The sequence below is a fragment of the Diceros bicornis genome, chromosome 4 (genome assembly GCF_020826845.1).
Source record: "Diceros bicornis minor isolate mBicDic1 chromosome 4, mDicBic1.mat.cur, whole genome shotgun sequence".
NCBI classification, from domain to species: Eukaryota; Metazoa; Chordata; class Mammalia; order Perissodactyla; family Rhinocerotidae; genus Diceros; species Diceros bicornis.
In genome coordinates, this window is record NC_080743.1 from 42453324 (window position 1) to 42467852 (window position 14529).

General features: G+C 41.9%; 1 protein-coding gene across 3 annotated transcripts in view; it reads right to left on the reverse strand.

Moving 5' to 3' along the window:
• SORT1 (sortilin 1) overlaps positions 1–14223 on the reverse strand; it is a 60519-nt gene extending 46296 nt beyond the window's left edge. For all 3 annotated transcript variants that reach the window (XM_058538702.1, XM_058538703.1, XM_058538701.1), the window contains exon 1: positions 13885–14223. In XM_058538702.1, the coding sequence (XP_058394685.1) occupies positions 13885–14190 (306 nt within the window). In that variant the 5' untranslated portion in view covers positions 14191–14223. The remainder of the gene's footprint in view (positions 1–13884) is intronic.
• Between the last annotated feature and the right edge of the window lie 306 nt (positions 14224–14529).

A 14529-nucleotide genomic window follows, 5' to 3' on the forward strand; every position in this document is an offset into this window, starting at 1 on the left:
TACTTCTGCTTGAAATATCCAAAGAAAGCTGAGATGAGGCCACCAGATCACTTACTCAAATATACAGCTGAACATAATCAACCAATAAGTTATGGTTCAATTGTTCTAATCAAGGCAAAGTAAGATGAATAAAAGAAATATGAGCAGAGGACAAAGCTTTGTGGCTAGAAAGAACTGAAAGGCAGAATAATCCCTTCAAGAAGAGAAAACCCCAAACCTCCAACACAATATTACGAATGACTATCCTACAATATTAAAATACTGAACATATAAAAACACTTAGGAGCCAAGGAGTCCAGCCAACAGAAGACAGAGTGAATGTCTACCTCCAGCACTGTTACAAAAAAGATGTTGTGTGTTAGCTGCATACATGACAACTGAAATGGAGACGGGAGGGGAGAGCTGAAGCATGTTTTATTTCTGGTAAACAATAGCTGTGTCGCGCCAATGCACTATGCCTAAGAGGCAGATTATTTAGCACAAAGGGAACATGATCTGGCCACCACTTATTGCTAACCAGTCAGTCAAATGTACGATCTAGAAGCAGGTCAAAATTAAGGGAAACCACGTAAATATGCTGTTTGCGTGATTAACAATCCAAAAGCCAGCATCCAGAGGAGCTACAGAGCAAATACGGTGATTAAGATTACTTAATCACACCCTAGGCTAGGAAGCTCAGAAACCAAAAAGTTTAAGACTAGCTATGCAAAATGTCAGCTTGATTCTATCAGGAGCAGATAAGCTTGAAACCTGCTATTTCTAGAGAGAAATTTATTAATCCCCTAGCACAGTTACTGGCACAAGAATGGACAGGACAGATCAAGGGAACAAAACAAAGTCCAAGACTGGACAAGGTTTCGTTTAGTGTATGATAAAGTCAGCACTTCAAGTTAGTGGTGTAAGAGTGCTGGAAAAACCAGCTATTTGGAAAAAAATTAAAAGCTGAATTTCTAATTCCCTTCTTACCCCCAACTCTGAAATAAATTCTACATTTTTTAAATACAAAAAGTTAACTAATAAAAACCCTAGAAGTATGAGTGAATATTTTTATAATCTTAGAACGAGAAGACCATTACAAAAAATGATACAAAAACCAGAACCCATAATATAATACGGGGATTACTTTGACTACATAAAAAAATTTTAATGGCAAATATCAGAGAAAGTCGAAAAAAAAAACAGAAAAAAATTATTTGCAACATGACAAAGGGTTAATATAGAAAGAGTTTTCAAATCAGTAAGAAAAAGGCAAAGACCTCAAAAGAAAATAGGCAAAGGACACAAGCAATTCACAAAAGGACACAGAAATGGCCAATAACGTGAAAAGTTATTCAATCTCACTAGTAATGAAAAGAAAATCAAAGAAAAATAATGTGATGACATTCTCCACCTTTTGGAAAAGCTTGACAAATGTATCCAGTGAGGAGAGTGTGGAGACCAGAACACCTGTCTGCACTGCTGGGGGGCAGTGTTTAAACTGCTACAGCTTTTCTGAAGAGCTATTTGGTGATGTGAATCAGAACTGAAAACGTCCATACCATGTGACCCAGCAATCTCACTCTTAGAATTTATCATAAGGGGATAATTATACATCTTTTTTTATTTTTTTTTATTAAGGTCACATTAGTTTATAACATTATATAAATTTCAAGTGTACGTCATTATATTTCAACTTCTGTATAGTCTGCACCATGTTCACCACCAGAAGTCTAGTTGCCATCGGTCACTGTACACATGTGCCCCTTTACCCCTCTCACCTGCCCCCACCCCAACACATCTTTACAAAAGATGTTACACACCTGGATGTTTACTGCAGCTAACAACTAGTGAGCACTTCCTACAGGCCATCTACTGTGCTAAGCATCTTACACACATTATCATTTAATCCACATAACAGCGCCAGGGGATATTACTATATCTGTATATTCCAAATGAAGAATTGAAGCTGTGTTAAATAAGTTATTTTACGCAATAAAACAATATACCAGGTGCTACTGAAAATGTTTCAGGTATTTACTGACATTGAAAGATATTCATAATATGTCGAGTAAAAAGCAGGTTACAGAATAGCATGTAAAATCATGTGTGTATTTATGGTTAAAAAGATATCTGGAAGGATGTTCTTCAAAATATTAACAGCAACTTTCTCTAAGTGGTAGAATTTATGAGGATGATTTCTTCTTCATAGTTTTTCTGGATTGACTGAGTTACTCCCCATCCCACCTCCGATAAGCAGGAATCACTTCTTAAAATAAAACTATGTAAGCTATTTTTATTAAAAAAAAAAAGAATATATGAAAGGGTGGCATAAAAAGTACACATAGACCATGTCAGTTTATTCTTCTCTTACACTGGCTAACAGATATAGGAGAGGTTAGAGAGGTCAGAGAGCCCCTGCCACCCTGAGCCACACTAACACAGGTGGCCTCGGTTTAAGGGAGACTTCCTAATGCCACATTCTACCATCATTATTCACTGATACACTAACCTTTTCAGAGCCACATTTAGAGTCTTTTGCTCATTACCTGTTGAACGCTGATTTCTAGCGCCCCAGATGGCACTGATAGCATTTACTATCCCCAGTAGGGGAGCTCTGGGCAGCAGGGAATCACTGGCTAGCATTTATAACTAAATTGGTTTTCAGGGACTCATTATGTTAGAAAGCAGGGGACAGCTTGTACTACCTTCTCTAACATACATTTACCTTGACAGCTGATGATGCAAGACTCATCCATGCATTTAGTGCCTACCATTTTAAAGCCAGAGGTCCACAAATTTTAGAGACCATGAATTAACAAAAATGTCCACTTCTGTGGTTATGCAGCTAATCCCTGGTTCCATCTGGAAGAAGAGAAAGGCCACAAAATACAACACTTTTCATGGAAATAACTTGGTCTTCACATCTAATTAAACCAGAAGCCTAATTAAATTACTGTTACTACAGCTTGGAGAACTTAAAGTTAGTCCCGAGAGTCACTGTAGCTTGGGAAAAAACTCGGTAATGAGAAACTTCTACCTATCTTTAGCTACACACCTGATCAAAAGTAAAACACTGAAAGAACTAACACTGGCACAACCGAGCATGGGTCAGTTTCACATGGCGGGCCCCAGTTTAAAAGCCACTGGGAGATGACCCAACCATCTAGCCATCCGGAACAACCTCTCTGGCGAGTAAACAAGGGAGTGAATTCAATGATGGCAGCCTTCGTGCACATTCCTTCTTTCAACAAGTATATCCGCATGCCTACCATGTGCCGGCCCCTATTCGGGGCACTGGGGAAAGAGCAGCGATAACACACGTTCTGTGCTCATGGAGTCTGCAAATTAAGGCTAAACATGCTAGACATTTAATCTACAGAAGACAGCCTGTCATAGTGAAAATAAAACTACAAAACGGTGTTAAAGCCAAGTCCAGTAACCAATAGATTGGGAAAGTAGGCACAAATTATTTTCTTTCTTGGGAATCCATTTCCTCAGGAGTAAAACTGGATTATGCTCCTTCACTCACTGGAATAATAAGAATCAAATGAAATAACATACAAAGGCAAGGCACTGGTGATCCCATAAAGGCTTCGATTTAGGATTTAGGCTTCCAAACCCCCCGAGGGAACACAGGGATAGGCAGGGCACAGTGATGTGCAAGAGAGCTCTGAAACACAACCTGGGTGACACTCTCAGAGGCAGGAGAAAATCTTAACAGAATACAGGTCTGCTAAATAAGGCACTGTAGGATCATAAAACATGAGCCAAAAATAAGATCACAAATGTTCTAGTTCTCATGGAGACTATTCTTAGAAATGAAAACGCTAGACATAAAACATTATACACTTTTTCAAACCTATTCAATTTTTCAGAGTTTTCTGTGAGGCAAGATGATACAGAGGAGAGCACTGGGCTAATACTCAGTCAACCTGAATTTTATTTCCACCTCTGCCAAAAGCCATGTTTTGAACAGCACAACTGAACTTCGCCACCAAGGCGAGGGGGCAGGAATGACAACATTTATCGTCCTTATAAGCTTTAAAATTCTATGACTCATCAATAATCTCACCACCCAGTTTGCTTTTCCACTGCTCTGTCTGTTAAAAAAAAAAACAATCAGCTCTCTGCCCTACAAGACTTGAGTGTTAAAAGGAGAGGGCAACAGCAACCTCCATAATCTAGAAACCTCAACAACCTGGACACTTACGGAAAAGAAGCAAGGGAGACCTCTGATGCCACTACCCATGCAGTAAAAATCTATGCACTTGACCTAAGAGAAACTTGCAGACCATCACTCTAAATCAATTTGCTAAACTTGTTTGAATTGCCTAAAATTAGTAATCTGTTTTCTTGGCTTACAGAAGCAGCAAATAAAATTCAGGGTACAGCGTATCTAGAGACGGGGACAGCAGCAAGAAGGAACAGGATGTTGCAAGGAGACTATCATTTCTGCAGGAAACAAAAAGTAAACTTCAACAGCAGACAATGGCACTAAGCTTATAAATCTGGGCCACCCGAAGTGGGAGAAGATAGCCCCACATATGATTATAGCCCTTCAGGGCATTAATGTCCTACCACATTAAAATAATGTGAGTCCTAGTATAGCATAATTTAATCTCTTCTTAATGATCTAGGGTCACACTGTTGACTAAGAAGGCAGAGAAATATTTTAGAAAGATGTCCATTAAAATAAAACAAAAACCTTTGGTACTTATAGGCTTAGTTTCTGAAAAATTCACTTTCATGGGATAATTCATTTCTAATCATGCCTAATAAATGAGCTAAATTTCAAAACTGTTAGCATTTAATTTGTACACCTCAGTCTCATTTCAAAGAAAAGAAAGTGATGAAGGGACATGCCCCAACTGCTAGCTGCCTGAACCATAAAGGCTGGCTGCTCAACCATTGGGTGTGGGTTCTAACCCCTCACTCCCTCTGCTACAGCATTACTGGCCTTCTTCCAGATCTTTGGGGACACCAAGCTCTTTCCAGCCCCAGGCCTTTGAACATGCTGTTCTCTCCACCCGGCATACTCCTACTGGAGAAATTCTATTCATCTTCAAGTACCAGCTTAAATAATTTCTCAGCAAGTCCTTCCAATGCCTCAGACTAAAAGGACCTCTGTCAATTATTCTCCTGTAGTTATTTTTTTCTTCTTAGTATTTATCTTATTTATAATTACATATTTGTTTAACGTCCATTTTTCTCTACTGGTCATAAAGGCAGAGTTCTCGCCTGTTGTGTTCCATATCAATTCCCACAACCCAGCACAATGCTCAACATATGGTAGGTGCTCAATAAGCAAGTGCTGTATTAAAGAATGACGATAATAGTATTGACTCTTTACTGAGCACTTATGATACATAAGGCACCACTGCCACTTTACAGATGAAGAAGCAGGCTCAGAGAGATTAAGTAATTTTCCCAAAGTCACACAGCTCGTAAGTGGCAGAGCAAAAATTCAAATTCACGTCTGTCTGACTCCAGACAACACATTTAAGGAGGACTCTTTCTCCAGCACTGTGTGAGACAAAGGTGGTGAAGGACTCATAGTACAAGTGTGGTCCCTATCTCTAAGGAGTTTATAACCGGGGGCATAAAAATTTAATAAATGAAAGCGAATACAAGACAGAATACTATAGTTAAGTGCTGGATGACATGGCATAGTTAAATGTTGTAGGAGAGAACAGAAAAAAACAACCAGAGCTAGCTAGAAGGGCATTCAGAGAGGAGCACTGCCATGAGAACAAAAACAGAGAAGCAGCAGAGCACAAGGCGAGCTAAAGGGACTGGTGAGAAGGTTATTTTAAGTGGAACAAAGGGTTAACACAGGCCAGGAAGTGGTGAACCATTAGCTTAAAGAGATATGCACACAATTAAAAATAATTCTGTTAACATTCTGGTCCACTATGCTTCCAACCAAAGTTCCTGGGAAGCACCTATCACATCTTATTTCTTACAACTTCACAGAGGTCAGTAGAGTGCAAAGCTAACAGTGGCTGCTCAGTTAACAATTGAGGGTGAAACAGACTAGGTGCGATTTCAGAGCTGCCAACTTAAAACCACAGCCACTAACTCTAATAAACTAAAGCTTAATGAAGGAGAAGATAAACAGTTATTAAATTGTAAGTAGTCTTATTTTTTAGAACTGTTAGTTCTTTAAAACTATTAAGTAAATAACTATATATACTTGAAACTATTATAACCAGATGACCAGGTATCTGATGACGGTGGGATTACTCATTTCTCCTCCATCTCCTATAGCTTCCAGAAAGACACTTTGGGTAGATGATTTCCCTCATCTTACTCCCTTTTTTTTAACCCCGAGTCCAAGGACATAAGTGGTACATATTTCTTAATCCAGATTTGGTTCCTGTGAGTACCCATAATAATTCTCTAGGAATATTACAGCCATAGGAGAAAAATTTTTAAGCACATACACAAATATCTGAGCATCTAACTGGCAATGCATGCGAAGCTTTGTGGAAATAATCATTATAGGATACCCTCAATAAAGGATGAATACACGCTAAATCCCACACTGTCTCATTTCATCTTCACAATGAACCTAAGAGGTAGGTATTAGTACATCCATTTTATAGATGAAAAAAGTAGGGTTCCCTGAGATTAATCTGTCCATGGTCACCACTGAAGTTTGAATCCTAGTCTGACCTGAGATCGTGTTCCCTCCTAACCACTGCCTCAAAGATCAATCATACCGCCAAGTTAAAATTTTGATGTAATTGTGAAGGTTAAAAAAAGAACACATATGCTTCTTACATTTCTGCCAATCTTGACTCACTCTCATTCTTGTCACCCCCGCCCAAGCCTGTCACCCAACCCTGCCAAGTGATAGAACCAAATATATTTATATCTCATCTGTCTCTTTTTATGCACAACTTCCTTAGGAGTCGGTATTTATTAAGATCATCTGGCTGACAACTGAGCCCTGTGGACGCAGTAACAAATCAACAGGCTTATTAAGAAATTATATAAATCATATGTATATGGTACTTTAAGGTTTTCAAAACATTTTCTCTTCAAAGTCTCATGATAATGCTCCATTTTACATGATGGAGAACTGAGGTTTAGAAAGACTAACTGAGCTCTGTTGACGGTACTATGACCTTGAGAAGCAGAGAAGAATTCACAACTATATGATTTACAACTGGGGTTTATAATCTTGCCTTACCCCTAAAGCAAATGCATTGATTTGCTCTCTATGAAAACATTGCTATGAAACACTTCCAAATGTAGCACCATGTTGGGACATCTGTGTTCTAATCCCAGCTCTTGGTCCATAAGCAAGTCATTTAGCCTCATCAGTAAAAGTAAGAGATCTGATCAGCTAATCAGACTAACAATCTATGATTCAAACCATTAAGCACATTATCAGCAGACGTTCAACCTTATCCTTGTTCACAAATGTTCAGAAAAGGGAAATCTGCTCTGGGCTGCACTGTCTTACAGCTCTTGGGTTTCTCATGCCTTGGGTCACATTCTCCTTCAATAAGGTCCAGGAGTCCAGGAGTGTTCCTTGGAACCTTTAGCACTTCAAGTATAAAAGATGGTCTGCCCTGCCCCGCCCTCTATTCTGCTCTCCTGTTGGACATACTCTTCCAAGACCACAGCAATGGTCAACCTCTAAAAGGATAACTCTTCTTGGCTCCCCATTTCCACCTCTGGTTTCTCCAGCCCTAGCCTCATGTCTAGCACTACCTGTTAAAGCACTTTCTCCAGTAAGTCCTAACACCACACTCCGCACCCATACCTGTCCTCTCTTTCCATCCTTCTCAAAGAATTATCTTTTTTGACTTCTCTATAAGTTTTACTGGTAACCTCAGTCACACTGCTCATCAACTACTTCTCCCCGAAAGAAACTTCCCATTGACCATTCCCTGAGCATGTATTGGATCACCCTGCCTCCATGCATTTACAGATCTCCCTAAGAATTACCTCCACACCTTGATTCTCTCTTCATCCATGAGGCCTTCCCAGACCACTGCACTGTAGTGGTCATGGCTTCTTCAAAAATTCCTCCAAACTCTCAGCAAGCCATCTCTGAGCACCTAAATCCTTAAGGTGGCAGCAATGCAAATATCTTTAAGGTTTGCTTATGCACAGGCCTGGACTCCACTATATGTAGCTCAGTAAGTGTTTAAATGAATGACATCTACACAATACTTACATTTAACAAAACATTTTGATAAAGCTTCTCATTTGTCTCACCAAATAATCCTAAAGCTGCTTCTTTAGTTTAAAATACAACCATAAAGGTCAGAGAAGTTAAGTGATTGTCCATCATCACACAGCTATGAAGCAGCAGAGCCAGGACTCAAATCTGGGTATTGAGACATCTCTTTTGAATTTTGTATACAACATATCTATGACTTAAATCCCTTTGACAATTAGCAGGCACCAGATACACATTTGATTTGAACTATCTTGTCTGGGAAGTACTACAGTTAATTAACATTTTCCTTCCCAGTTCAATTTCTCTTGGTCCTTCAGGTGAGAAAGAACAAAATTCTTAACAAAAGCAAATATAAGAGAGAGAGTACTTATAGGTCCTAGACGGAAAAAATATACATTTTCTTCCAATGAAAATAAATCAAGCCAATTAATCACACACAAGTTTCTAACTAGCACAGGGCTGAGTACACCCACGGTAAGCTGACCATCTATTTTCAAACACACAGGCAGCCAGGACCAAAAAACGCCCCAGTTTTGGCAGAGCACTGTAAGGAAGGAAAAAAACAAATTTACTGCTGTATATCTACTGGGTTTGCTTTTGGACTATCCCAGCTAGTAGCTTTGATTACCATTAGATTTTTCAGCTGACAAGGAACGATAAAATATTACCCCAAAAAATAAAAGAGTCAAATGTCTTTCATAATTATATGGAAAAAAAAAATACTCCTGCTATCTTTAAGAACACTTGTATTTCACTGAAGCAAGCTCTGGAGGTGGTAACAAATCACCCCCAGATGTGAAATCCAGGCTATGTTCAAGTTCAACTGGGAAGCAGAACAGCCGCAATTTGCTTCTAAATTCGGAATTAACCAATAAATATTTGTGATCACAACCTCTGGCCTCCTCTCTTTGCATATGAATCACAGAATTTTTTTAGACATTTTAAATCTAGTCCAAAACTTCTCATGTTGTAGATGAGGAACTGAGGGCCAGATACTGAAATGCAAAACAAAAAATAAATTACATTCACAGAAAACTTTCTCAGCAAAACACCACAGCCTCTGAATGGAAGATTTTGTTTTTACTGTGGTTTCCTGAGACTGGGCTTCAGAGTACAAAAGGAAAAACAGCCTCAATCTTAAAACAAAAACAAAAACAAAAAAACCCCCACATGTCCAGCATTCACCTAACAACTTCTATAGGTAAGAAGGGTCTGTCATGAAAATTCATTCAACTCAGCTAGCTCAAAGCCACATATTACTAACCCAACTTTGACTGCAGTCTCCATTACGACAATAAAAAACCTGCCAAGAACTGCCTGAAACTGACCACCTTGTTCCTCAAACCCCATTACTCCTCAAACCCACCTACACACAGACCATTGAGGCCACACAGACAGTGGGAAAAACAAGTTTTCACCAAGTTTTTTAAAAAGAGGAGTAAAAGATGCAATAGAAACACAGGTTACAAAGGGATACAGAGGGAACCGAAAATTTTTAGAAATTTACAAATGCAGTATCCATTTCATAATATTTTTGGAGCCATTGCCACATAGCCCTTTGCTAGAAAAGCTGTACTTTTAATTACATGGTTTTGTCTCCTTTAATATTAGCTTCTAAGCATATAAAACATCTGAGCATCATTTCTCCAGTCTCAAAACAGTTCATTTTCTGTAAACACAAAACTTGAGGGGTAGGGGTGGACAGGAAGGGAGGGAGAAGAAGAGATGTTACTCTCCTGCTCTGACCACTGTGACTTGGTGTTAAGCATTGCCCTTTGTGCAAGGATCACACAAGGGTAAAAGGCCAACTAGGACAAAGTTAGGGAGCACAGTTCCTACAGTCACCCACTGAGAATCCAACGCTTGCTGGCAAGAGCTGGCTGAAAATCAGCAAAGTGCAGAAGAAGCTGTTAATAGCCTCTATGAACCTGACATGAAAGATCCAATCAAAACAGCAGGATGGAGAGCCGATTATTATTATCATTACAAAAAGAAAAGAGTCATTAGAAATTGACCTTCTTCAATTTCTTCATTATGACCTTCTTAAGCCTTCTTCCAATTATTTCCACAGACAGGAGATTCAGATTTCTAATTAAAAATCACTATGCACAGAGCCAAATATTTGAGTCAGCAGAGAGAACTTACCTAATTATTACACTGCTTTCTCTTTGAGCCATTTGTCCTACCTGGCTAGCTCTCTACTCTCACCCCAACCAAACCTCAGATGAAGACTAACCTTTCCTCAGATAAATATACTTCATCAAACCTGCTGATACTTCTAACTGAAATCCCCAATGCATAAGTCCTTTTAATATCCCTTAGGGTTAAAGGTCCTATTAGTATATTGCATGAGAGTGGACTCCTCATGAGGATTTTGCTCATTCTGCTCAACCAGAACCAAGAAGGAGATCCTACAGAATTCCTATTCCTTGACCCCAAAACGAATGGATGAAACAGGACCCAAGAGAAGATTAACTGGAGGGTGAGGGTGGTAGTGCTGGGGAAGGTAGTATGAAGAGAGGCTGAGGACTGGAATAAAGGAGGCAGTCAGAAAGTTCCAGGGCAGTTAAAGGCACTGACCTTCAGATTTCCGGGTGTTACAAAGATCCACAACAACAGGCTGAGTGCGGCAGCTCCCTAAAGCCTCCAACAGGCACATTCAGTCCTGTCAGCCTGGACTCAGCCCTGCCAGCACCAGCAAACAAACACACACATTCTTCTCAGAGCTGACACACCACACAACACGGCCTCTCTACAAGGCCTGTTTATTTAAGAAACCAGATGCTTTGATGTTGGGATAGAAGTTGGGAAGTTATGTGTAAAGAAGTAGTTAATGACAGGAGCAGAGGGAGGACAGAGAACGAGCAACAGTTCCTGGCTTTATTAATCATAAGTTTAAAAAGTCTTAAGGAAACTGTCAAACCGTCTGAACACAGGAATGAGAAGTAAGGAAATTATGTCAGCCACCACCGTAACTCTGGCCAAGGCATTTCATCTGTTTCTTTAAGACAGAGTTTCATGCCTAACCTCAAAGGGGTACTTACAGGAGGAATGTTTTGAAGCAATCCAACTTAACAACCAACACTAATAAAATCTCCTAGTCTTGTTCAATTTCTCTCATGTACAAAGGTTATACATGTCATGAACACTCCAAGCACATAAAGGAAAGAATCAGTTAAAAGTACAGCATGAAAATAGCTGTGGGTTAGAGGCAAAAGGAAGGTTATTTATTGAGTCTAAGACAGGAACATTTATAAATACACACACACACACGTTGGATTTCATGAGTGAAGCAGCCTTAGTTATTATAGGTCATTAGGGCACAGGTCTCCCGAAGCTGGAAGAATATAAAAGCACTATCATGTTTTCACTCTACTTCCTTTCTTAAGATTAATTAAATGCCAATATATTCTCACCAGCCAAATAAGCCATAGAAATAGGTCTAGGAGATTTGCTAAAGGCTTCTGAGGCTGTTCATCTGCTTTTCTTTGTATCTCAGTACCCCCAGCATCTAGCACAGATCTGGACATTTGGAGGGTATTCACATACATTGGCTATATGAATTAATGGGGTTTGACATGAACAGCAAGTTATATAACAAATAAGAGGAGAACCAAGAACTGTTGATTTTTCTCGGGAACTGAATCCTGTCATCTTACGAAAAACTATTCTAAATGGCACTTCCCCAGCTGTACAAAAGTATACAATATCTCTGATAAAAAGTTGTTCTGTCATGGTGATACTTTTATTTCATACTGTTTATAAAGGGTCCAAAAATACTAGATCTCTTCAATACAGTTCAGGATGATTTACCGTGACTTCTAAAACTAGAGAACTGAAAAGCAGAACAGACTATCACATGACAATTCTTGGTTAAGGAGGTAGACCTCAACCGCGTTACTCACCCATTCCTAAGGTGAAGATTGTTGACAACGGCTCCACTTTTACCATATGTACATGTTACAAAAAGGATGGGATCTCGGAAGAAGGGACCAGGGATGATTAACAAACGCAAAAATGGCTATTCAAAATTAGGTCACTGAAAGAAGACTGAAAAAGAAATAAGCTAAAAAACTCATTGGAAACAGTAGCTAAATAAAATGAAAAAAATAGAGGGAACTTTCTTTACATACAGATTTCAAAGGAGTGGTTTTCAAAGGAGTGGTTTCAGATCTGCTTTTGAGTAGATTTGGCCTAAGGGCCCCCTGAGTCAGCTTTTTCACCCTCTTGCTTTAGAAATCAATATATTACAAATGATATATCAATTCAAACTAACCCGGGAAGACTCTGACTAAAGGAATAAATCCAGAAGTAGCCACAGGTCCTAAAGGTAGGTCAACCAGCAAGAGGAGATTCTGAAATATGGAGTAAGAATGCTGTGTCCAGCTGGCTCAAGGAAGGCAGTGGTCCTGTTATAAATTAAGCATCAGTGTTGTAAAGCCTTTCTCAACTCCCCACTGCGAGATGGAAGTCTACACGATTATTTTTCTCGTCGTCAAACAGGAAGACTTCCCAGTACTCATTCCACCCTATCTGCACCCAGCCTGTCCCACCCGTCAGCACTAGCTTGGCCACCTTTATGTGGCTGCTGCTTGGACTGCATTAAGTGAGGTTATCCCTGACTGCTTGTGCCTTGACTCCAACTGCCCTGGCTCCCCAGATCTGAGAACTCTGCACAAATAACAAGGATAGTCCAGGCAGAGGGAAAAAGACAGTTCAAGGGGAGACTGAAGTTTGGCTGATATGGAATGTATGAGGACAAATGCAGTTAGTCACTTATCTCTGTCCCCATGTACAACTCTCTTTGAAAAAAGGAATGGATATAACGGAGAAGATATATTAAATTGAAAATATATTACGCAAACGTGGGTAGCAACAATTACATCATTCGTTTTAGAAAAACGTGAGGAAGGAAGATGCCCAAGTTGCACTGGAGCAAGGAGCCAGGACACTCCTAACAACTGGCTTTGTCAATCCACTAGTGTGCGAAGGTTGAACCGCTTGTAGGCAGGGAAAGAACTGCCACAATTTTTAAAGTTTTCGACTAGGACCTAGCTCAGAGCAGAATACCTGCAATGTGTTACCTAACTGTTAGAAACCTGGTCACAACAGGATATAAACATCCTGGTCAGAGTCCGATGCCAGGATAGAAGGTCAAACTGAAGGCGAAAGAGAGATCACGTATATACTGTCACCCCTTTTCCAAGCTTGTTCCTTTAACTATTAAAATACACGCAGTAACCTAACAACTGCTTTGGGATTTCTGAGCACCCGCCTACCCGTCCTGGAAGTACTGACCCAGAGAGGACACACCTTTGCTTCTGCGCAGCCCAACTTCTCCAAGCACTTGAGATAATTATTCCTATAGCTTCGTGGTGGCTTAGAGCGTTACTGGACCCTGACTATTTATACACACAGAAAACAACGACGCTCAAGAGATTTTGACAACTTACAAAAACGAATGCCATGAAAGTCTAAGACTGCCTCCCCTGTGACGAAACACAGCCGCTCGGGCCGCGGCGGCCTGGGGGCCGCTCCCCGGGCCCGACTCCGCCCGCCCGCCGCAGTTTCGGGGCCCCAGCGGGGCCGGGGGCTCCTCCGCGGAGCCGCGAGGCGCGCGGACAGAGACAGAGGGACCAGCAGCGCGCGCGGGGCCCGGGGGCCGCACCTCGCAGTCCGGGCGGCGCCCGGGCCCGGCGCCCGCTCACCTGGTGCGTGTTGTTGGCCAGCCTGGTGACGAAGTCCCGGACGCGGCCGCAGTCCTCGTCCTCGTCGAGCGCGCTGCGGCGCCAACGGCCGCCGCGGGGAAACGGGCCCCCGGGCGCGGCCGCGCGCAGCCCCCAGCTCACCCCGACGGGGCCGGACCAGCGCGACAGCGGCGCAGCTGGCGGTGGCGGCGCGTCCAGCCGGTCCTGGCCGAGGGTCGCCGGCGGCAGCAGCTGGAGGAGGAAGAGAAGGCCGAGGCCGTGGGGCCAGCGCGAGAGGCCGTCCGCAGCTCCCCGGGGCCGCTCCATCGCCGCCGAATGCCGATGCCGCCGACACCTGCCGCCCAGCGCGCCCGCCCACCCCCGCCGGCGCCGCGCCACACCCCCGAGCCCGAGCCGGGTGCTCCTTGGATACGCGCAGCCGGGCCTCTCCGCCTCCATAGGCTGGCCGCCTGTCCTTCTTCCCTGGTCCACTCCTCATTGGCTCGCGTCGCCTCCGGCTTCGGGGGTCCTGGATTCGGATGCCAAGATGCGGGACTGATTGGCTGGAACGTGGCAGAGACGGCTGAGGTCATCCCCTCCTCGCCTGGCGTCTCCACGGCCGGGCTTCCAGAGTTAGTGTTGGAGCTTTCTCCCTCTTCCAGTGAA